Source organism: Camelina sativa, chromosome 7, assembly GCF_000633955.1.
Source record: "Camelina sativa cultivar DH55 chromosome 7, Cs, whole genome shotgun sequence".
Lineage (NCBI taxonomy): Eukaryota > Viridiplantae > Streptophyta > Magnoliopsida > Brassicales > Brassicaceae > Camelina > Camelina sativa.
In genome coordinates this window covers 30,493,809-30,519,507 of record NC_025691.1, presented here as the reverse complement: position 1 = coordinate 30,519,507, position 25,699 = coordinate 30,493,809, and the positions used below count along the sequence as shown (strand labels likewise).

The 25,699-nt window shown below is 31.8% G+C and overlaps 2 protein-coding genes and 1 long non-coding RNA gene across 5 annotated transcripts; all 3 read right to left on the bottom strand.

Moving 5' to 3' along the window:
* On the bottom strand, positions 10,769-13,480 carry LOC104703488 (protein kinase PINOID 2-like). Its single transcript, XM_010419514.2, has 3 exons — positions 12,828-13,480; positions 11,655-12,199; positions 10,769-11,351 (listed from the first exon to the last, which is right to left on the bottom strand). Exons 1-3 carry the CDS (start codon positions 13,415-13,417, stop codon positions 10,888-10,890), a joined length of 1,599 nt encoding a protein of 532 aa, XP_010417816.1. The 5' UTR covers positions 13,418-13,480; the 3' UTR covers positions 10,769-10,887.
* LOC104703487 (zinc finger Ran-binding domain-containing protein 2-like) lies at positions 17,994-19,139 on the bottom strand. Of its 2 annotated transcripts, XM_010419513.2 has the most exons (3): positions 19,029-19,139; positions 18,511-18,947; positions 17,994-18,406 (listed from the first exon to the last, which is right to left on the bottom strand). In XM_010419513.2, the coding sequence occupies exons 2-3, from the start codon at positions 18,914-18,916 to the stop codon at positions 18,396-18,398; spliced, it is 417 nt and encodes a 138-aa protein (XP_010417815.1). In that variant the 5' UTR covers positions 18,917-18,947; positions 19,029-19,139; the 3' UTR covers positions 17,994-18,395. The 2 variants fall into 2 exon arrangements, with proteins under 2 accessions (XP_010417815.1, XP_019083596.1); XM_019228051.1 differs by lacking the exon at positions 19,029-19,139 and having other exon boundaries at positions 18,511-19,022.
* Positions 22,121-25,151, bottom strand: LOC104703486. 2 transcript variants are annotated; one of them, XR_754210.2, is made up of 5 exons: positions 23,655-25,150; positions 23,176-23,440; positions 22,851-23,033; positions 22,521-22,761; positions 22,121-22,400 (listed from the first exon to the last, which is right to left on the bottom strand). It is a non-coding gene; the product is annotated as an uncharacterized LOC104703486 (long non-coding RNA). The 2 variants fall into 2 exon arrangements; XR_754211.2 differs by having other exon boundaries at positions 22,173-22,432; positions 23,655-25,151.

The window sequence follows — 25,699 nt, the reverse complement described above, 5'->3', positions numbered from 1 at the left end:
ATCCAATAATATCAATTGAGAATCATAATAAGAATATGTCAGATCATTCATTCCTAAATCATAATTAACAAATCGTAAAATATATATTCTCAACTTGCGAATCAAGAGTTTCTACAAAACTCTACTTACAACCGCTAACAGTATATATATCAACAAAATAGTAGACCCGTGGTGTACCACGGGGTAAAACCTAGTAACACATTATATATCTAGCTATTCGATTTTGCAAAGTAGGGTGGGTGTTGATCAACATTAAGGAGAGCTTCGGTCAACACAACTAATTTTACAGTTGTCTGTTTAGTTTTTAAATCGCTGGTTTGGCTTGATTTGGGTTTGGAAAATCCTAGGAATTGTTATAAAAAGGGAATGTCAATGTTTAGCGTTGTGATTAGTTTTTTTCGTCTATTTGTTGAAAGTGAAGAGAGAGAGTTTCTAAGAATATTTCTGTGATTAGAAGAGAAGCATTATGTGCTATTTTCTGGAGAGATTTGATACGAGGTTGGGATCAAGTGAGAAGGCTACTATAGGACTTGTTCTTGCTTTTCTTTGTCAGATCTTCTTGTTGAAAAAGTGAGTGCATAATACTGGTTTAGCTAAGCGTTGAGATCTATGTTTCTATGATTGTATGATTTATTGCCTTGTCTTGTATGTGTGTCTTTGTGATGGTATGGCCTTGGATGACTGTTTTGGAGAGTTAAGTCGTGCCATAAACAGCTGGAGATGGTGATCCATCGAGGAGAAGCACCATGTGTTGTGAGTTGTGACCGGTCTGTTATGGCTTTTGTTAGGATATTAGTTTCTGGAATAGTTGATGTTATAACTGATGTTTAGGATGCTTGTTATTTGGTGGCTGTCTGGTTTAGTTTTTCTATCGCTGGTTTGGCTCGATTTGGATTTGGAAAATCCTACAGTTTGTTGTAAAAAGGGGTTGTTGATGTTTAGGGTTTTGGTTAGCCGTTTTTGTCTCCTTTTTGAAAGCGTAGAGAGAAAGTTCCTGAGAGTGTTTCTGTGATTAGAAGAGAAGTTTTTTGTGTCGTTTTCTAGAGAGTTATATTTAGAGGTGTGATATGAGGCTGTGAAAGAGTGAGAAGGCTATTATGGGGCTTGTTTTTACTGTTTTTTTTTCAGATCTTCTTGTTGAAAAGGTGAGTGCATAACTATGGTTTATCTAAACGTTGAGATCTCTTTTTTGTGATTGTATGATTGATTGTCTTATCTTGAATGTGTGTCTCTGTGTTGATATGGCCTTAGATGACTGTTTTGGAGAGCTAAGCCATGCCATAGCGGGAGATGGTGATCCATCGGGGAGAAGCAACAAGTGTTGTGATTGGTCTATTATGGCTTTTGTTAGGACGTTAGTTTGTGGAATAGTTGTTGTTATAACTGATGTTTAGGATGCTGGTTATTTGGTTGGCATTGTATGTTTATTGGTTATGGCTTTATATTATTTGGTTTGCTTTCTGATGGTTAATTTGATGATTTACTTGATTGTTGGTTCGGTTAACTTGGTAGGTTAGTTAATAAGTATGAGATTATATTTAATGAATTAAGAAAAAACGGGTGGGATCATTGCATAACATATGTTGTTTGTGTGTTTGACTTAAACAAACGAAATATATCGAGATTTCAAGACTAATTATTTTTTGAAAAATATATTAATTTTTAGAGTGAATAGAATTTAAGTCTTTTCACACCTAAAATACGAGTACATTAGGATAACTCTTGCGTTACAAAAATGTTAAATCACTACAATATTAGTTATATACAACATGATTATCACCTATGAAATGACAACGGTGGGATAGAAAAGATGCATTTGATGTTTATCCGAAATATTCAATATTGTAATTAAAAATAATAATAATGTTGTTGTAGAGAAAACATATCTATACCTTATATTTATTTTATTTCATTATTTTGTTTGTTGTATAATGCTCGTTTTTATTGAATCTTTCATAACACAATGGCATATAAGTTTTGGTTTTTTTTCTTTTAGTTTAGTTAAGTTTTATTTAAAAATTAATTAAATATATAATTAATAATACTATAATTAAAAGTTTAATATATTTATAGTTATGTAATATATTTGAAAGACCAACTTATTAAATATTTGATTATTTTGTATATTTAAAATAATATTGTTACACCTTCTTAATAAAATTATCACACCGAAATATCCAAAAATCTAAAATACCTGATCTGAACCCAATCGGATATCTGAATATCCAGACCTATTAATAATATGAAAATTATTTACCATATTAAAAAATTATAAACATACTAATTTGATTTTTTAAAATCAAATTATTTAAAATATTTTATTCTATGAATTTGTTTTAATATTATTATAATTCGGTCATATGATGGAATGAGTTACGCTAGACGGCAGGTTAAATATTAAGTGTATTAAGATCATATTCGGTGAGATGATTTAAACAAGGTTGGACACATATAAGTGTTTGCAAATTCGATTATTAAACTTTATCAGTTGTCTCACGTATATGCAATTGCATTAACAACATATATTCAATTATAATAATTAAACACATTCACTATATAATCTTCAAATATAGAGTAAAGTCTTAAGAAGGTGTGATAATTTTATTTAAAATTACCAATGCATGTCATGGTTTCTTCTTCCATAGTATATAGTTTTTAAAGCGCAATGAAAGCAAATTTCCTTTTTTTTTTTTTTTTTTTTGTTAATTCAAAGAATAAATCCTTAGACTTATGGAGGGATCTAAGACTAATCTTTCTTGGGAGAGGGTATCCCACAGGTAGGCAACGCCCCTAAAAAAATTTGCCAGTTTGCAATATTGTGTATTTCGTTATATTGAAATTATTTACTAAGACCTACCAACGACCATCAAATCAGAAAGTGAGGTATGAAGTGAGAGGAGAATAGGAGATATTTGCTACTATCGACTGTTTTGTAAACGAAGATTTTAAGGCATAATTGCAGGACACATATGAGATTGAGTAAATTAATTTATCATGGTTGACGACGATAAAGAGTTACTGGAAGAATAAACAGATAAAAATATTACGTCGTTCTTGAAGATTTCAACTACCCATGTGGGTTTTGGCTTCTCCATAATGGAATGTTTCTAATTTTTTTTTATAATTAGATCTCTGATCCCGCCAATACAAAAGAAGTAGTATTATATATTTCGACTAGTATTTGCATAAGGTGGTCTATACATGTATGCATATCTGTATATAATTCAGAAATTAACTACATAGATACATTTATATATATATTATGTATATAGTCTCAAGATAACAAACACTGAAGTTATAGAAAAATAATATCACTCAAGTGCACGTAATTCCGCGTATAATTAACAATCAAATGCACTTTTGTCTAAACGGTATTTTGTTTCGCTTTGTCATGAGAATGGGAACATACACTATACCCCCTCGTTGTAATGTCCTCTTAAAGAAACTAAATAATTAATATAAACAGAAGAAAATTAATGTTGGGGACAATCTGTCCCTTGAAAATTAAATAGAAAATAGACAGTGCTGATATATATATATATAGACGGTATTATATAATTTAATAAATGTATGAACTCATTTACGTAGAGTAGAATCTCTACAAAATAATAATGAGTGCTATTTTTCATTAAAAAAAAAGAGAAAAACATATTAAGTAATAATATTTTAGAAATAAAATTTATAAAGCAATTAAATTATTAATTTATCGACACAGAATTTGTTTATTAGATAATTTGTAATTGACGAAATATATTTATTTATCGAGGTTACACATTATTGACATAGTTCATTGCTCGTCTCTGAACTTTGTTGCAGGGGTGAAGCTAATGTAGAATCATAGGGGTTATATCCCTGTTTTAAAAATCCCCGCCTAGCACTGATTATGTCCCGTAAAATTGCTAGGCCTACCCTCTCTGCCTTGATTAATGACTAATCCCCGTCTACCATCGATTATCCGATTATACCATCTAATCCGATTAATTCCCGCTTAATTTTATATATACCGATTACTTTTGGAGCCGAATATAAATTAAATATATATATATATTTTTATTATTTAAATATTTAAATTAAGAGTTTATGATGTTTTGCAATAACTAATGTACAAAATTTTAATTAAAATCGTATTTTTTTTTTAAAATTACGTTCTTATGTGTTTACCGTAGTTTTAAAGACAATACTATAATTTTATATTTTATTTGATATTTTTCTTTTCACATAAACAGAATTATACATATATTTAGTACTATATATTTTTAATTTACTATTAATTGAATAAAATAATCTTAAAACTAGTCTCCGATTAATTCCCGTTTAATCTCCGATTTTCTCGCTAGGCGCTAGGCCCACCCCGACCGCCCTACTAGCACCTAGTGATTTCTAAAACAGGGGGTCAAATGATCCTGATGAATTTTAAAATTAATTGAATATTTAGAAAAAAAAATCAAATTGACTCTTGTAAAATAACACAGTTGATCTTTATAAAAAATTTAATAACATAATTGACTTCTTTAAAAAATTTTGACCTTCGTAATTGATTGCTAAGGTTTATCATACTTCTTTGGAAACTTTTGGTCTCTGCTACCCTTCCTTGTGCTATTTATGAAATGTTGTTGCTCTATGGTCTATTGCCCTGTAATCCAATATTAACATCCGACGATATACAGCAAACCACTCTCAGCACCTTCACCACTATCTGGCCTACAACCCATGGAATCCCTGCCATAGCATTGCTTCTGCTTGTGCTCCTCGCTCCGGTGAAACCTTTGGTTCTGATTCCTCTAACAATGTCACAATGTCTTAAGACCGTGACCACCTTGTCATTTGTCAAGTTCTTCGATGATAATCAGTCTAGCAACCGTGATCTCGCATGTCTCAAGCCGCTTATTAGCGTTTCACAGCTCTCTCTAACTTTTGCTTGATTTGATATGTATCTTTGTTAATGGTTTTGGAAAAAATCTTTGTTTGTAATCTTTTAAACCTTGGGGATTTGCTCCCCTCCTTATGTAATGTTTCCGTTTCTTTAAATAGAAACTTCAGTTTGTCCCAAAAAAAAAAAAACTCCACTACTGCTTTGTTGTCTATTTCTTTGAACCTAGTCCAAAAGTTTAAGGCACCAAGGAAAAAACTCTTTTCCATTCCGACCCTTCCCCTTAAAGTTATATCTCATTTAGGATTTGGTTTGTCATCTTCGAAATCAGGTGTAGTTCCTCTAGAAGTTTCAATCTCTATTTCGTTTAGATTATATTGATTTGTTTTGAGCACATAAATTTATAGGAATATAGATACAACGTCGTCAAGAAACTTACACAAAATTACAATTTGTTAAGGAGAAATTAAATTTAATGTAAATGAGTCAATATAAATCTAATAAGCTTAAGTGGACATGGATCAACTAGATTGACTCGTGTACAGTAAATTTAACTTATGTGTAATGATGATTTGTCGGATTGGTAAACAAGTTTTAAAAACTTTTCGGATGTAGTGTACCGATCATTGGATAGGGTGGATTCACGGGCCGAGAAAGAACGTGAACTCTACTAAAAAGTGACAATCAGGGGCGTTTTATTTGGTATTTAAATTGGATATTGGGTAAGTTATATTAGGATGATTTAATTATTAATGATATCTATGATTAAATTATCCGATCATATAAGATGATCTCAATGCTAGATTAGAAATAATTGATCAAATCTTCAAGGTTTGGTTTCTTTTATGTATGTAACATGTTTGTTGAAACTCTCGAACGAATCTTTTATAAGCACTTCGTGTTTAGTGGGTTAGGGCAAATTGTGAACTTCTGAAACTTGATACTAATACTTTATAGGGAATGTTGAAAATAAAGTACATTTTTGAAACTGCTAAATGTTTAGCAAAGTTGATTAACGCTAGGAGTAGGTTAATACTACTCAAGTGTCTCACGAGTCATGTTACATGATGGTTATTAAACATTGTACTTGCATCATTGTTTGATCATCTTCTTCCTTCATCGTATCAATACTTGATCCTTGGCGTTCTTGATCCTTGGCGTTCTTGATCCTTGGCGTTCATTTGTTTTATTGTTTAGCTTCTTATTAACTCTTTTTTTTTTTCCTTTGTCAACCGCTTTTAATTGTCTTAGTAGTTCCCTTAATCTGTCTTGCTAATTTAGTTTTAATATTAGCTCTCACGCTTGATATCCAAGTATGAACCCATCAAAAACGAGTCCCTTTTTTACGATAGATTGTGGTACTCAACCCGAATACATTTAGTGTGTGAAGTAGTTTTTTTCCCGTGTATATACTATATTTAAATTTCAATGTAGTAGCTTTGTAGCGTATTTAGGGTTTAATACTCAATTACATAATAATCCAGCATTCCAAATAAACACTATCCGACAAGTTAGATCGTAGTGGATGATGTGGTCCTAGAACAAACATTGAAAACTAAAAGGAAAACAAGATGAAGAAAAAAAGTAAATTAGTTATTGCACAATCAGACAAATAAAGAAGCAGAGAGGTTGCGTCAATGTTTTTTTTTTAATTCTCCCATGAGATTGGATTTTGGGAGAGAGAGAAAGAGAGACAGAAGTGAGTTGGGACAGTGAAATTTAAAATAAGAAGCACATGGGAACAAAAGATGTCTGGATTTAGGGATTGAAGATGAATTTTGGTGGGGGCTCTGTTCATTTTCACCCTTACATGTTGATCTCGTCTTTCCTTAATCTTGTCCTAATGCTCCCACGACATGCCGGGCCATGTGCCTCCCTACGTTTCCCAACTCCCTTCACGTTATTTACTCAAACTAATCTATTTCCAACTTCTCATTTCAATGTCTCGTACCGCATCATTTTGCAATTCCAAGGACTATATAAATATATATATGTGTTTCGTGTAAGAACGTAAAACTAGTGTACCAGCATGGTGTTAAGATAAATGAGGTATGAATTAAGAATATCTTATGTAAATAAATTACCACATTACCATTTACACCCCCACCAAATAGATATTGCAAGTAGTGTAGACCAAGTGCCTTCCCTCATCATGTCATCGTCCCTCAAAGTCACATACAACCACTCGATAAGTAACTTAGCAAAAGACTCTCTTCTCTTCTTAATAGGCACCAACGGATTCCAAACACCTTCCATGGTTAGGCAGCCAAGAAGAATATGAATAACAGTCTCACTCCCCCTTTTACAAATCTGACATACTGTTGATCAGGCCAGGCTTAGCACATGTGTTGAGGGTGCAAGAGCATAGGATCACAGGGTCCAAAAAAAAATTTACATGTTAATTCTTTCTTTTTGCAAATACTATATATCTAGGTTTTGTTTTATAAAATAACACTGGGACTAGAGAAATTTAGAGCCTGGCATACTTTTGATTGACATAGATGACGTCGTTGTCGCTCCATATTTGTCATAATAATTCAATTCATTCTCAGCTACAGGAAGACTTTTATTCTCTCTAGTGCAATCACTTTCCAAACTCGTTGGAATAATTTGCTCAAATCTTATTTTGGAGTGTTATCCTTAGTTAATACTTAATATAGAGTAGGCTGATGGACTGCAAAATCTGATTTTGGAGTGTCCTAATACTTAATATAGAGTAATCTTATTTTGGAGTGTCCTAATACTTAATATAGAGTAATCTTATTTTGGAGTGTCATCCGAGCTACCTCCCCAAGAAATCTGATGATGCGCCCCAATCACATTATCTAGAACCACTAACCTTAGCCTTAATATACTATCGTCTGGAACATGAGATTTGTTTTGATCGAACAAATAGCATGTACCTTTACGTAATAGCTCTTGATCCCGAATAAAGTCAGCTCCTACTAGTAAACTCCCTGTTGCAACCTCCATTAGTACTTTAGTAGATGGCCACCTATCAGCCCATAGCTTAATCGTGTGTCCATATCCCATAACCCATCAGGTCCTGACACATGGAACCACCACTTTTCATATACCAACTCCAACACTACTCCATGTTGACTAACAATTACTCTTAGTAACCATCCATAAATGATCATGAACATCTCTCACTATATATTTGCTTCGCAATACTCTTGCCCAAATACTAGAATGCTCGTAACAACCACCACTTATCTTTCACCCAACTAGCAGGTCTTTAATCATATACGGTGCATACCTTATCCCCAAGCCTCCATCACAGTATGGGAGAAAAACTATCTTCCAACTTAGTAAGTGTTGCTTCCTCTGTTATGTCCAGCTGACCATAAAAAAGATCTTGAAATTTTGTCAAGAGATGCAAGCGTAGATTTTGGAAGAGAGATCATACTCATTGCATGCACTGGAATCAACGAGAGTACACTTTGGTAAGGGTCAGCCTTCCCGCAAAGCTCAGACACCCTCTTTTCCAACCTAATAACCGTGATAAGATTTTCTTAAGGAAGTCTCCAAAAGTTTCTTTATTAATATGTTTCCGTAAAACTGGCATGCCCAAATATTTTCTCACATCTCGCGTAGATTTAATTACACTCTCATCACTAACTAGTTTTTCTAAGGCTTGACTCACATTGCTTGAGAAAACTATCTTTGATTTCTCCAAACTAACCTTTTGATCCGCCCAACACAAATCTTTCCAGCACCCTCTATATTACTCTTATATGTGTCACATAAGCATCAACAAATAAGATATTGTCTGCAAAACAAATATGGGAAAGCTTTGGGCCTCCACGCGACAAGCTGGTTGGAACTATTGCTGAACTGCATGCTTGTTAGATTGTTGGTTTATCGGTTTAGATTTATTGGTTCGACTTGGTTAATTATTTGTGACATTTGCTGGTTATTTGATTATTGCTGATTTAATTATTTATGCATTTCAATTGGTTTATGATGGATTCTGCATTGATTGTCGGCATGTTTAAATTGAGAAAATTAGTTAATTATAATGAGATTATGAAATGATTAACAAAAAGATGGGTCAATCAGTATGTATCTTAACAAATATGAATAATGTTTAGTTATCTAAAAAAAGAAAATATATCATTAAGAAAACAAATAAAATATTTTAATACAACATTTATTTATTAAAATTAAATATTTTAATATGACAAAAAAATTATCTTGATAAAACAAACTTTAAAAGTTCATGAATGAGTATGTTAGAATCCCGCCGATATCTAACGCCCAGGCCTATACAGCATGGCAGCTATAGATTCGCAATCCATAAAATGCAAACAATTTTGGTTTTTGGAAGAAACACATCGCAAGTCTTTTGACTTTCAGAGAGCGTATAATATGTTCGAAAGTATCTAAATGGATATTGGTGAAAGCTTTGCTACGCATGCATACAGAAGACCAACTTTACTCCCCTTTTTTTTATATAACTCTCACAATTAAAGTATAAAAAATTCAATAAATAATTTTGTGGCTTTGATTTTTTTTACATTTTTTTCCGGCCGTAGGCAAATTAATTAAAGTCATCAAATACAGATGTATCATTACAATTCTTTCTTTTTGGCTATACACTTTGGCTTTTTTCTCCTCTAAAAGGAGTGAGAAATATATAATTTAATAACTTTCCCATCATTAGTTTCCAGGATGAATCATAATTGTCTCCATATACAAAATCTCCGGTCGTGATTCTAGTGAGTGAAATCATTATTGTATCCATAATTACACTAGTAGTAAAGAACAGTAATTTTAAAATGCACTAGATTACGACAAGTGGTATACTACAGATAAATTTTTATTTTAATTTTTTGTTAATATAATATTTTGATACTTCCTCTATTTTAAAATAAAAAATATTTTAAGTAAAATACATAGACTATTTTTAAAATGTTCAACCAATCATAAATATGCGTAATATAAATATTAATCAAATATTAAGTTAATCTAAAAGTTACATTGAAAATCGAAAACATCTTATATTTTGCAACAAAAATAAATCTCTAAAATATTATATATTATGAAACAAAGGAAGTATTAATTTTATTAATTTACTATTTTGTTAATTCTATAGCGATTTAGTATATAACCTATGGTATACCACACAAATTTTTTGTTTAATATAATCTAAATTAAATTAGTTTGATTCGATATATTTTATATTGGTGTTGTTAAGATAGTAAAATAAAGACTAAACGTGTATTGAAGTATCATATTAATAATATTTTATTTTTTACTATTATCAATGGACGAGGTTAAAGAAAAATAAGTTTGTCTTGCAGTGTACTCCGAGTTAAAATATCACGGAACGAGGTTATATAGCGGTACATGTTTGAGTATATTATAAAAAATTCAGAATATCATTAATTCGGTGGTACAAGATAAAAAATTATTTCATTATTTTTGTTAATACTATCAATATTAGAGTAATAGACATATACAACTTAAACTTTTAAAAATTTTAGTTACAAATAACTTGTCCTGACACATACAAAACAAAATATTAACTATATAGTTAATTTATTAAACAAATTATATTTTTTTTAAATATAGCTCCACGGTGTACCGCAAATTAAAATCTAGTATAATATAAAACAATAGCCATGTTAGAGCTACATTGTAATAAATTGTAGCGCTAATTTAAGTATTACAAAAGATGCTATTGATTATTTTTTACAGCACATGATAATATTGATTTTTAGTTAAAATATTAGCAAAGTTATGTCCTATATTATTTGTTAACTATATAAATTAATGTTTTGAAAACTGAAAATAATTTATAAGCAAATACTAGTAAATGATCAGTTACAAATAACCTATTTTCACCTAATCATTTACAATTTGCATCCCACAATAATCGCATGGAACTCAAAATAATATGAAACTACACGTCCACTACTTGTAAATAAAACCATATCATTGCAAAAGGAAAGAACATAAAAAAAAAAAAAAAAAAAAAAAAAAACTTTTCTCCGTTTCGATATATCCTAAAGTTAAAAATAATCAAAATGATTAGACAAATGGTAAGGCTCATCTCTTTCCTTCCTACTCATCATAAACCGCGGTGGCAGATAATAATTAACGCTGCCATTATGACCTTTAGTGTTGCGACTAGTCTCTTCTTTAGGGACCCAAGGTGGCTTTATCGACCTTATTAGTGCCCAATTTACACCTTCGAAGAACTCATGTCTTTTGATCTCAATAGAGCCTTTGAGGCTCCCTAACCTCTTCTTAGGGTTCTTCACTAGTAATTTAATAATAAGATCTTGAGCACTCACCATATCTTCGTACTCTTTAGGGCTACTCACTACAACCTTTGGGAATGTCAAGGGTGTTTTCAGAATGTTTACTAACGTTCTCTCGTTGTTCTCCCCCTTAAACGGTGTCGTACCAAATATCATCTCGTACAGAAATATCCCGTAAGTCCACCAGTCTACTGCACTCCCATGTCCTTGCCCTAACAAAACAACAACAAGATTAACTAAAAGCAAAATGGAACTTGCGTTTGGCTGAAACTCAAAACAACTGTTGTTGCACAGTGTATTTAAAATGGTTAAAAATATATTTCTATGCTCCGTGTCTAGTCTACTTAATGCTAAGGTTAATGGTAAATACTAAATAATCCTGTAGTTTTTCAATAACTGGTTCGGTATTTGTTAACTTCAAATCAATGAGCATTCTTCATTCACTTAAGCGTATATATATGTAAAGAAAAAAAAAAGTAAAAATAACAATAGGTCTAATAAAGTCAGCAAAATACCTGAGATTACTTCGGGTGCCAAGTACTCATGTGTTCCCACGAACGACTTAGAGCGAGCGTTGATTGGTTCGGCGAAAATTGATGGACATCCACCAGAGATGTCTCGAAGTCCATTTGAAACACGAGAACAAGAAGAAGGTGATCGAGAAAACGTTCTTGAAACATCGTTCCTTTTCACAGTAGTATCACTAGTACCAGCTGCGTTCTCATGTATTGTTGTTGTAATAACATTCTTCTTTCTTCTTCTTCTACTGGAAGTAGGAGAGAAGCAGGAGATGACAGGGTTTAATCGAGTCGAGGTGCAAGAAGGTGTGGAGCATTTATGGTGGATGCTCACGTCGTCATCATCAGTTTGATGGCCACGGTCACGGTCGTTATCGTTGAGGAGTTGTGGAACGACATCGCATTTGAAGGAGAGATCGAAATCTGACAGCATTACATGACCATCTTCTCTGATCAACACGTTCTCTGGCTTTAGATCTCTATACACTATTCCCATCATGTGGAGATACTCTAAGGCCACCAGAGTTTCTGCTGCGTAGAACCTGCATATTTATCTTAATTTATTAAACATTTGGTAATTAGTTATTAGATATACTAAGTAATAAGCTATGTAAACCTATTAATATATACATACATATATGTGTTACTAGTAGAATTAAAGATTGGTTTATGTTTTTTTTTTGTAATTTTAATGTGAAGAAAAGAGGTTTATGTTTGTAGCTGAAGATTTCAATCTAGAACCTACGTCTAAATTATCGATGTGGATAAGAAAGCAAACATTAAATGTAAATTGTTCAACCAAACACTAACGTCAAAAAACATAATAAAAACTCACAATTTCCAAAATAATTTTGTTTTTTATTTTTCATTTTCTTTTTACATGAAAGATTTTAACAATCACGAAAACATATACAACTAGTCAATAAGTTTAGTATAATAACTTCGTTTATACTTCGTTAATCAAATAAAAAAGTCCAAAAAAAAAACACATTAGTTTATACTTTATAGTATAGTATTGCAGTATAACTATATAAAAAAGCTGTGGTTCACATTCAAAAGAACACACTAACTACAAAAGCAAACAAAAACAAATGAAATATTTCACAACAATGAGATTGATTAATCATGCATGGTTTAAAGAAAGAAAGGGAGTGTAGTGGGGAGGAGGACCTTGTGGAAGAGATAGTAAAACGTTTAGATGGTTGGCGGAGGCGGGCGGCGTATAGATCACCGCCGGGACAATACTCCATAACGAGAAAAGAGTAATGAGAAGCCTCAAAAGCTGCGTACAAAGTAGGGCAAAAAGGATGATCAAGCATGCCTAAAATCTTCTTTTCCATCTCTGCTCTTCCAAGCTTTTTCTTAACAGCCACAGCCTCTTTATCAACAACTTTCATGGCATAAAACGCAGCGTCCGGACTTCCACGTATTTGGCAAAGGTAAACACTTCCGATGTCACCACTTCCCAACCTCTTTAAAAGTCGAAAATGCTCTAACCCTACTGCACGGCCGCAGCAGCGACGTAGCCTGGCCATAGCTTCCCATGGGACCTGGTTGGCTTTGTGAGGCTTTGATTGGTTGTTGTGGTTGTTGAAGCCATGGTTACTTAGATGAGATATTGAGCTACAACTAGGGCTGGCCGTGAAAGAGCTGCTCAGCCAGCTCGTGCGGCGACTTGAGTCTGGTCCGGCGGTAGAGCTCTCATAATCGGACTCATTATCGTTATAAAAGATACTGGAGTTTGCCATTAGACGTTTCATGGGCAAGACAATAAGTGTCTTGTCTTCACTATTTATCCATATTCTCCTGTTTTCACTTTTGTCTTTTTATTTGTATATTCTCTTATATATATGCTTTTATAATTTCTTGTAGTAAAGTTAAAAACCATGCGTGAAGATAAACAATATAGATCCAAGTGCGCGGATACAAACATAAAGGAGAATTGATGAGATGCACATGTCAGGCATGCTCCGCCAAGCTGACACCACCACTATCCTTTGTTTTCTCTAAAGTTGAATGTTTGAATTTGAACAATAAAATCTTATGCCAGCTTTACCTTTAGGTATCAAAATATCCCGGTGACCCGAAGATGGTCAAGTCCTTAATTAATACAGCTTTATAGTATGAGTGAACAAAAAAAATAATTTAAATAATAACGTCTAATGAGAATAACGATTTGATGGATTAATGCTCAGCGACATTTGGATTTTTTATTTCTTGAAAAAAAAAATCTGTACTTTATATTTAATATTAAAATAGATAGTAAACCATGCTAGCGTGAAAAAATATTTACGTAAATTTAGATTTGTTTGTTACGAAATAATAGTAAAAAAAAATATTTATTATATATATTTTATAATATTATATATTTAATTTATTTAATTTCATATTCATAATTCGATCCGTAGTCGGTATTACTATTTTGGTTTGGGTGTAATATCAAATTCGTTAATTATAAATTCGGTAAAATCTATAAAAAAAATCCAACAAAATATGTATTGACCCGTGATCTGGTATTACAAATTGATGTGATTATGTTTAGAGATCTTAATATATCAAATTTACAAAAGTGATGGGTGTTAATATTAACATCATTGCAATTATTGGTATAACATGTTATTATATATTAACTTTATGTGAAAGATACAATTAGATTATGTACATGTATATTGTCAATATTATACACTTAGTATTGTTTATATAGTGAATATTGTGTATAAAAAAAATAAGTTTCAGCCAAATAAATAGTTTGTTATTGTTTCCTAAGATTTCTGAAACAATAAATAGAATCTGTTAAATTTCATTAAATAATTTCGATATCAAGTATAAATATAAACTTTTTTTGTTAGTTATTAGATTAATTAAATGCAATATCATTTTTCGTAATATGCCACATCAAATCTGTTAAAAATTGTAACAACATTGCTTAAATAAGTATATAGAGATATTTTAAAAATATAAGCAATGTTTTATCTTAGTTTTAAAATATATCTGTCATTATTAAACAATTTAGGAATACAAATATTTAATCTTAGTTTTATAAATAAAATTAAATTTTATAATTGTTTCTAAATATTTTGTTATTGTTTTCTAAGATATCTAAAACAATAAATAGAATATGTTAAATAGTTTTATTAAATAATTTTGAAAATATTTTTTTTTATTATTTTTTAACTAATATAAGTTTTTCTTTTGTCATTTATTAAATTAATTAAAATGTAATGGCAATTTTGTAATATGCCACATGATAGTAGTATTAAACTTATAGAGATATCAAAAAGAGTGAATTGGTGTTGGACGGTTTTTGAAAAGTAATTATAAAATTAGACTTTTCAGAAAAATGAGAAAGAGAAAGTATGAGAGAGGGATTTTATGATCTTTCTCTCTAATATATAGGCAAATGATTTTATGAAGCGCGAAGAAGTGATGCGTAATGCCCGTGTCCCAAAAAATATAAAATATTGGAGTTTGTATCGAAAATTAAAGTGAATTCAGTTTAATTATTGTTAGTTTATAAAGTTGGTAAATTTATTGATTAAACCAAAAGGATGTTTTAATTAACTATTGGTTTAACTAATTTCTAGTTTAATGAAGTTAAACCAAAAGACCCTAATTCTTTTATATAAGCTTTGATGTCTCCTCTCTTTTGTGTGTTACTCTTTGTCGTTGCTGCTGCAGAGAGAAAGAGAGAGATAGAGAGACTTGGTCGTTGGGCGCGAAGGAAAGGAAGAAGAGAGAAACCTCGACTTTGGTGTGTAAGACAAAGGAGACAGAACTGTTAGAGTATGGGAGAAAATAATTCGATTGCTTATAACGTTTTCTAAAGTAATGATTTTTTAAAAGAGTTGTACATAAGCTTTTTTTGTAGATGCTCTTTTTTACAGAGGAGTTTAAACTCCTTGAGTTATTAGCAATTTTGTGGGACACGTTTTCTCATACGTGAGCAAGGACCATCAGGGGTTCTAACTGAGATCTTGGTCTCGTCTCTTACCTGATCGGTAAAAGATTTTGTGGGAAGTTCCGTGACGTCTAGTGGTAACTTTTCACGGGAGGGATTTGATAGTTAACGGTTGGTTTTTATTTTAGGGTTTTGTTTTTGCGACTGTAATTTTTTGTTTTTTTTGGTATTTTGGTTTCAAGGTTCGGTTGTTGTTGTGATTGGTTGTAGGAACGAGTTTGGCTGTTCTGGCAAGTGGAGAGTCTCTATCCTGATTATATTTGTTATTAGAATCAGCTTGATAATGGGAGTGTGTGACCATATTTGAGCGATTGATTTGCTTGTGTGTATAGTTCGTAGATGGGAGAATCGCCTCATTGAGTATTTTTGGTAATACTCACGCATCTCATTATGTTTGTGGTGCAGGTAATATGTGACGTAGAATCATGGCGATGAGGAAGAAGATGATCTAGGCTCTCGGTTGTTATGTTGTGTTTATTTTATTCTTGTTGGAACATGGTTAGAAACTTGTTAGGTTGCTTGTTCGTTATGGTTGATAATTTATCTATAATAAATTAGAATTGATTTATTTATTCTTCCGTTATGCATGTTGGTTTGTTATTGGTTTATCGTTTAGGAGTAATTAAATATTATGGTGTATTTTTATATTTTAAATAAAAAACGGGTCGGATTATTTCATGGTGTATAAAGCATAAGATTATGTTTGTTTGTTTGGTGAACCAGACACAGTATCTAGACGCAGATATATGGTGTTGCTCATTTAGTGACAATTAAGAACATGAACTGGATTAGATATCAAAACTCATCTAAAAAATCTGATTTTTAAATTCATCTAAAAAATCTGAATTTTTAGATAAATTTTTCTGGAGAGTTTGGATAAAATAAACTCATCTAAAATTAGTAAAAATCAAAAATACCCGTATTTTAATTGAATAATTACAAAAGATTTCGAACCAATACAACTTTTCTTGGTTCTCTGTGTGATTACAACTTTTAAACTCGTTGTAATAAATTTTGAAGTGTATTCGTTCTGTGTGTGATTACAACTTTTATACTTGTTGGGTATTTTTTAAGTGCATATCGAAAATATTTGGGTTTGTTTATAAGATATTTGTATGAATTTGTTATAAACTAAAATAAAAAAAAATTATGTATAATTGTGGTCTATATATAGTTTTTCATAAACTATGTTGTCACACAAAAAATACCTTTTGATAATATTTTTTTAACAAGTTATATATATATATATATATATATATATATATAAAGTAGTGTGACCATGACATTGGCTTCTTTTTGTCTACCAAAAACTTTGTAAATACGTCATAATTAATCAGAAAAGTGAATTTTGTTTTGTTTTTAAATGTGTTGAGGTGAAATGGAAAAAGATCTTTCAAGAGGGTGCACTTTGTTTGATCATTTGAGCTAGTGGGGGTCAAAGAGTGATCGCTGATTTAGTTGAACCCGAGGTTATAATATATAAGATTGCAGCAGTATCTTCTTCTCAATTGCTATAAACTTCAATTACTAAAGTGGAAGGGGGAGAGACAAATAGATATTGCAGCTTGCAGGGGTTGGGGATATAAATTCCAGCCTCAGGAGACTACAAACGACGTCTAACTTGGTTTTTATCTAGTGTAGGCATGTCATACTAAAAAAGGCAAGACACGTGGTATCTTGAAAACATCTGAAAATGGTGACATGGTATTCGTTTGAATGTGTCCCTTCGTCGGTACTATTACTCAAACAGTAAATTATTAAAGGGAATAAACATCAAACGCTTTCGTAACTCACACGAATTTCTCGGACAAACGGTTTTGTCATTTGTAGTTATTTTATTTTCGTTATAAAAGTAAATTTCACTAAAAATAATGAAGAATTGTAATCAGTGACAACTTGTTAAGCTCCTCGAATTTTTTCTTCGCCAAAGAAGTAAAAAACAAAGGAAAAACTTTGTTTTGGTTCGATTAGTTTGTTTGACAAAAAAAAAAAAAAACAAAGATCAGCCAACGGGGCCATAAGATAGGAAAATCATTTCTTGTGTTGCCGAGAAAGGAGCTTGTCCCTAACAAGACGGTCCAACCTCTTAAATGTTGTGTCTAGTATATTGTTTCCGAAACTTGAATATGTAATCCTAACCGGCCTCTCATTCTAGACGTTCGTTAGCGTGTTTTGTAGTAACCTGTCATTTGTACTGAAGGTTACATGAGATCATTAAATAAGTACGCCTAAAAGAATAAAAACGTGAAGGTGATTACAAGTTATATTTTTGTTTGCTTTTGGAACTGCTCATTGTTGTATTATTTTTCGCGACTGTAAGGTCGTGGCACAAGTTGCCGGAGGTATCAGTATTGTGAAAGTATAGACTTGGGAGACACTTGGGAGGTTAATTCTTTTCTTAAAATTAAAGAACTCCAAAAAGAAAAGAAAAAAACACACAAACAAACAAATAGTAGATCAATAGAGAAGTATTTGACTTCCGTATTTGCAAATACGTTGAATTTTCTAAAAGTAACCATTTTTTAGAGATGGTATAAATATATAAAGAAAAACGTCTCTTCAATAATTTGCGTGTATCGATTTATTTTTTCGGACTTTTTTTTTTAGCTAGCCTCATTGACGTCTTCATCATATAATTGCAATTTAACGTTAATCTGCACGAGTTTCGAAAAATTTCAAGCCAGCGTAAGTAGGCGTCAATGCATGTTAGAAACTTTAACACTTGTTGTAAGGTATACAATTAAAACAAGTGATTCTTCATCAGCTCTTTTCTCTTCCATCTAGACGCCACCTAGAGTCAGAAAGAGAACAATATATATATAAATACAAAAGTACGAAATATGCATAATAACAGTCCAAATTAAATTAGATGAAGGAGAATATTAATTCACGCACCATAATCTCTTGTTGTCTTGCATTTGAAGCATTCTGCCCTGCTTGCGTAGTTGTGAACCCCACAACCGACCCTGGGACAAACCCAATCGCCAGTTTTCCAGCCGGGAGGACAAGCCGCGCCATCATTCCCGTAAGCAACCATTTGAGCTCCGTAGTACTGTTCTGTGTACTCGACTTTGATCATTCCACATCGGTAGCAACTAGTGCGGCTTGCATAATTGTGGCTCCCACAATTCAATGCACCACAATACCAATCACCAGCCATAACTTCAGTCCTGTTATACAAGTACGTTGACACATCTACCCCACCAAACTTGGGGTATCCGCATTTTTGGCATGACTCTCGTTTTTTGAAGTTTGGGTGCTGACACGCACCGCATAGCCAATCTCCTCCATTCCAACTCATCTTTTTCCTTAAGCGTATTTCTCAAAATCACCTGAAAGGTTTACTAGTAGTGTTTAGCCAAAAGTAATAACTTATGAAGGATGAGGTTGAGTTTAACAAGAAGGGATCGAACCTGAGAAGACAAAAGACTGGTAAGCCAAAAGAAGCGGTGAACTTTGTAGTTTGAGGAACATGGCTTTTTATAACCATTAACAAGAGAATGTAAACTTAGATGCTGATTCCATCAACTTTCTTTGCAACATGAGGATATAGTAAAAATAATTTATATCAAAGAAATAAAATCGAGAGCTAGTGTGGTGGCAAGAATTTGGGACAAGATCATAAATTTGAATGGTGGTGCAACATAATTTTCTAGTCGTATTGGGTTTGTGACACTGACACACCGTTTTTTTTCTATAATCTTGTGATGGTTTTACAAACTCACTCTAAGAGAGTCTATCTACGTTCAAACATTATGGTGAAGTAGACATCCGATACCAATTAACGTAAAAGTTGAAACTGTTTCATGTGAAGGAGAAAAAAGTCGTGAAGTATAATAATTTGGAAGGAAATAACAAGAGCGTCCTCGAGGGCTTAAAGTGATTCTCAATTGCATTATTGTGGGTAAAAGAGAAGAGGATGATGAAGGGTATTATTCTCTTCTGTTGCCCCCCAATAACCATTTGTTCCAATTCTGCCCTTCATTCGTGGTCTAGCACCTCAATGGATTTCGAAATCTTTCATATTATCCGTTTTCGTTTTTGTTATCTTGTAAAGAAATAAAAGGTGAACACTGTCCCGTTTGCCAAAAAAAAAAAAAAAGAAGGTGAACACTGTCCCCATATACGTTTGATACCTATTGTTGTTATATTTATGGGAAAATGTCAAAGCCATTTACTAATCATAATAAAATATATGTTAATTCAAAGATCATTTCACCATCTAAAATTAAGAGGTTTCGTAAGTATAACCTACAAACCCAGAGACATATTAGATAATTCGTTTAAATATATTTTATATAATTACTGATGGATTCAACTGTATTACGATAAAAATTAACTATATACATTATATACAGAGATATTTAATCATCATCTAAAACATATGCGACAATTAGGAAAGGTAATTAAACGAAGTTTTATAAGCTTCGCCACCTTATGTACTATGTTATGCGTGTATCTTTGTTTTCCTCCCACTACTCTTTTCAACTTTTATTCATTTATGGACTATAGCCTTCATTTCTTCTAGATTTTGCAAATCACAATTTTTTTGGAGCAACGAAACATTATAAAAAATTATCATACTCATTATAGATGGTTATCAAGAAATCAATTTTCTAATTGATATCTTTAGTATATTTTGTGAATATTATCTCCGAAAAAATAAATACTCTCTCCGTTTCAGAATAGATGTTATTTTAGAAGTTAATTTTATGTTTCATAATAAGTGTTGTCTTATATTTTTAATATATACGATTTGTTAAAATTTTATGTTTTATCTCTATTAATATATAAACTAATGCAAAATTTGATATTATATATGAACAAAAGGTAAAACTGAAACTTTATTTTTATTTTTAAAATATGTGTGAGACAATCTTAAACGACACATAATATTAATCAGATTAGGTTGAAAATGAGCTTCATTGTCACGTAAAGATATTTTAAGCATCAATTTAGTAAAACTAAACCGAAAATTTGGTTTAGTAGTGTCCTACAATGTTTTGTTAAAACTAATTTTCCATGAGTAGAAAATTTGTGGTTTTAATAACAAATTGTGAAAGGAAATATCGTAATTACTTAGCTATATTTGTTTTCTTATCTAAAAATACAATATATCATTTTCCTTTAATTACATGCGCATGGGCAATACAGTAGTACTGCTTGATTGTTAAATTATTAATAACAAGAAGTCACTTGGAATTTTACCGTAAGATGCTGTCCAACTACTATTTGGTTTACAAAAAATTAGAGATAAATTGGCATTTACAAAATAGAAAATAGAATATATATATACTATAGATGAAACTCCCCCGGGTATGCTCTCTTCTAGCTATTGTCTTAAGGGCCATATGGGGCAGCCATAACGCGGACAGTATTAAAGTGTTACAAAACTATATACTACTACATTCACTTAAGAATTTATTCTTTATTATAATGCCAATTTATTCTTTCTAACACTTTTATTCTTTTACTTCAATAATTCAAAAGTGATCATACCCAAGATTCACTGAGGCATGTCTACGTTCATTCTTTCCTCCCCTACATGAATCGGTTCAAATTAAGTTTAAATATATAACTTTTACCATTTCGAACATGATTTTTTCTACGTTATCCTAAATTGTCCGATTTTCAATTCTTGTTGTCGGCTACTTCAACATTTACAGGACATTCTTAAATCGGAAAGATTAAGCATTAATCAGTTTGACATATCATCTTCTTATTATTCTCTACATGCCATAATTGTGTACAAGAAACTTGACATCAAATGATAGTAATATCTAACGTAATTTTGAAGCTAAATCTCTTAGTAAAATTTGGTTCATAGATCTCATCTTCTTGTTACAAAGTTGACTATTATTGAAAATTAAATATCAGCAATATTTGGTGATACGTGATACCAATTTTGCACCCAAAAAAAATGATACCAATCAAAAATCACTATAGACTGCTTTTGTTTTCAAATGTTTTCAGGAAATCAGTTTCCTAGTATATGGCATCCATCCAAATATTTCTTGTCGTTTCACTACAAGAAAACAAGCAAATAGCGACTGCACTATTAGTCACTATTTAGTCGCTAAACAGTGTGTTACGACTAAATAGCGACTAAAACCAGTAGTCGTAAATCGAGAGTCGCTAAAATAAATAGTCGTAAAATTAGTCGCCAAATAGCGACTACATTACGACTATTTTGCGTAGTCGTAAATGTAGTCGTAATATAGTCACTAAATTTAACGACTACACTACGACTATTTTACGACTATTCTAAATAGTCATAATGTAGTCACCAAATTTAGTGACTAATTGAGGACTAATTTATGATTATGTATTTAAACAATATTGTATTTATACAGCATTATATATATATACTATTTTGATAATATATATATTTTATTAATTATTTTTAAATATATATAAGTTATTGGAATGAATTGATATTAAAAATAAAAAATACTATATTTATTATTATGAGACCATAATATCAAAAAAAAACTGTATTACAAAATAAAACTAAAAACATAGTTAAAAATAAGAATACAAAGAATACATCATACTACTAAAAAAAGAAAGTAAATATTGGAAATGCACAAACATCAAGGGTTAATGTTTGAAGCGACGGAGAAGGAGGTTGCTTTGCTTTCCCAAGAAGTCTTTTGCTTTTGAGATGAATGTTGAAGATTTTGACCTGAAGCAAACTGCAAAGACCGAGACAAGGAGAAAGGAAGCTGAGCTGATGGAAGCATTTCTTAAGGAACTTAAGGCGAGGGAGAATGAGCTCAGATTGCCTAATGACACCATCAGAGAGAAATTAGCTGAGCTGGAGAAGAAATAAGTTTGCTTAAATATACATAAACTGGATTTAACAAACACAAACGAGGGAGAATGAGCTCAGGCTGCTTACATACCTTGAAGCGAGGGAGAATGAGCTCAGGTTGCTCACATATACCTCCTAAACTCGATTTAATAAACCCAAACAACTTTGGTTAACAACTGTGAGTCTATATGGTCACATGAATTCTCTTATGAACTGGATTCCCTTGGACTTAGCTCAAGCAAATATACCTTAGCCCTGGAGCGCCCAACATGAGAAGGACGAAATAGATATTGCCTATTCAGGTTACTGACTTCAATAGTGTCCATTTTAATCTGTAACATCGAACAAGAACCAGGAAAAAGAACTTAACATCGAACAAGAACCAGGAACAAGAACTTCACGAGCAGAACTCAAGCGTTACCTATAATTGGTTGGGCATTGACATGGACGATTGAAGGTAATAAGTAGGAAAGAGTCTTTCCAGAGCCAGTTTCAGCAATGCTAATAAGATCACGTCCCTTCATTGCCATTGGCTAGCCCTGAGATTGTATAGGCGTAGTAGGTTCAGTTAAACCAGCCTTCTTAATCTCTTCCAAAACATAATCTAGGCCAATCAAAAAACTCTTATCAGTAGATATATACAAAAGAACTTACATAGACATGTAAGTGAAACTGATCACAGTCTAAATCAAATGAAACAGAAGTCAAATCCAGTAGTAGTTCTTTTGGATATGAAATCAGCTTACCAGGAAAGCCAACATCACGAAAACTCTTGACAGGTTTGGTAATATCTCAACAACAGTAATTTCCCTCAGCTTACGATACTCTTCAACTTCTGCCTCAGTCATAGCCGCCACAGCCTGCGATTCGACATAGAAATTCTTCTCGAAAGGAGTCAAACCATCCAAATCTAGCTTCCTTGGAGAGTCATTGCCATCACTATCCTTTTTCATGCTTGATGTATGACTACATGAGCTTCCGTATGATGAAGCCCCACCAAACCCTGAGTCACTAAGAACACACAAATTTGAAAATGAAACAAACTCTTCTTCTCCAAAAGTAAACACCACAGAGAATCGAAAACGCTTAAAGCACACGAATTCGATCAAAATTAAGCCGGACTGGCTTCATACTCGGTACAAAGGAAGTGTATAGAGCAACTAAGTGGAAAAAAAATTCTGAGTTTTATCAATTTCAATACGAAAGCAAACACACACACACTTACCTTCGACGGTGTGTTGTATTCAGAGCGGTCAGCATCAAGTAATTTGGTTCGTTCTCGGAAGTAGTCTTTACGGGTAGGTTCCTCATGTTCAGGGATTCGACAGTGAATGAAGGCTACTCCAGAGCGTGAGTAATTACGAGATCTGAGATCCGCAAAAATGCTCTGGTACCAGATCTAAAAACTTGAGAGGATGAAAACAACGACAAGATGAAGATCGAATAGAATGAAACAGCGGGCGGAGGAGAGAAAGTTAATCGGCTAAAGAAGAGAAGGGGAGAAAGTTAATCAATCCCTCGTGAAGGAGACGAAAGAGAAACAAGAGCTGGAAAAAACCTTGTCCGTTGGATTAAATTAATCAACGGTTGATAGTGTAATCCATGTGTTTACATATCATCCAATAAAAAGCTTTCATTATTTAAAGAGTAATTTGTTGGATCAAAACATATATACTTTGCAATTCTGGGTTCATAATTCAGGAAATGACATTTGAAATTTATGATTTGGGACTTGGGGTTTTGAAATTTAGAAGAATATTAGACTTGATTTAGATTTAAAAATATTTTTTTTTAGGTTTTAAAATGACTAAGTTTAATAAATTTTGTAAGTATATAGTTTTTGGAAAGACTGATTTATATGTAAATACTAAATAGTTTTACATCTTGGTTTTATAGATATTCAATGGCTATATTTTGGGTGAATGATCTATGATTTAATTTCTATACATGAATTATAAAGGTTTTAAATTTAAGGTTAAGGGTTTTTGAGCATAAGTTTTGGGTTTATGGTTAAGTGTGTTGATAAAAATATAGGATTTGGAAAACTATAGTTTTTTGGGGTTAAGTTTCGAAAAATTAGTTATATACATATATATAATGGTTATGGTTTGGTTTTATGGTTTTTGAATTAATTTATAAGATTAAGAATTTAAACTTCAAAATTTAGATTTGATGATCTAGGTTTTGAAGTTTGGTTAAGGGTTTGGGGGTATAGGGTTTAGGGTTAAGATTTAAGATTTGGGGTTAAGTTTTGAAAAATTAGATTTTCTTTTAAGCATTAAAGCTTGGTTTTATGTATATATAAGAATGGCTATGTTTTAGTTTTATGGTTTAAGAAATAATTTCTAATATTAAGAATTAAATATTCAGGATTTAAACTTTAAGTTTATAATTTAGGTTTTGGAGTTTGGTTAAGGTTTTGGAGTTAAATTTTGAAAATTTATATTTTCTTAAATAGTGACTGATATACGACTTATTGGCGACCTTTACCATGAGTTGCATCTTAGTCGTTAATTTAGCGACTATTTAACAACTATATGTTCTGTTATACAATATAGTCATAAAATAGTTATTAAATTACGACTAAATTACCGACTACGGTAAGTAGTAGCAAAATAGTGACTATTATACGACTAAATTTTTGTAGTCGTAAAATTGTCGCCAAATAGTCGCTAAATAGTGGCTAAAAATGGCGACTACATATGTCGTCGCCATTTGTAGTCGGAAAAAGCATGTTTTCTTGTAGTGTTTAACATATTTACTATTGAGTTGTTCAAATGAATTGAAAGTAAAATTATCATTAACAGAATAACCAAATATTCTTTTTTTTCTTTCTATTTTGTAAACTCTTCTCCTGCATGAGATAACCATCAAGAAATTTCAACCTCTGCAAATTGGACAAGCGATCAAAGAAATTTCAACCTCTGCAAATTGGACAAGTGATCAAGACCTTTCTTCTAAATAAGTTTGGTTAAAAATAAAGAACAATATATTTGAATATTATGAAACATCTCATCTTATTTCTTCTTCTCTTTTAAAATTGTTTTCTTTTTATTAATTTTCTTTACTTCTTAATAAAAACTTTAAAAGTTTTTCTCGTATTTGATAAACCCCACTAATTGACCCCCCTAAAAAAAAGTTTCTAGGTCCGCCTTTGATCTTCAGAGTGGTCCACTTACTTCAACCTCTAACATGAGTTTGGTTTACTCGTAAAAAAAATGTTATTTTACCGGTCTCTTTAATTTCTCGTAATTTTAAATTTAGTGCATA

Coding starts and splice junctions, on each gene's coding strand:
- LOC104703487 (XM_010419513.2), bottom strand. CDS start 18,916: ATGAGTTGGAATGGAGGAGATTGGCTATGCGGTGCGTGTCAGCACCCA.
- LOC104703488 (XM_010419514.2), bottom strand. CDS start 13,417: ATGAAACGTCTAATGGCAAACTCCAGTATCTTTTATAACGATAATGAG. Junction 12,200..12,827: donor TTTACTATCTCTTCCACAAG/GTCCTCCTCCCC, acceptor ATAAATATGCAG/GTTCTACGCAGCAGAAACTC. Junction 11,352..11,654: donor GGCACCCGAAGTAATCTCAG/GTATTTTGCTGA, acceptor TTGTTTTGTTAG/GGCAAGGACATGGGAGTGCA.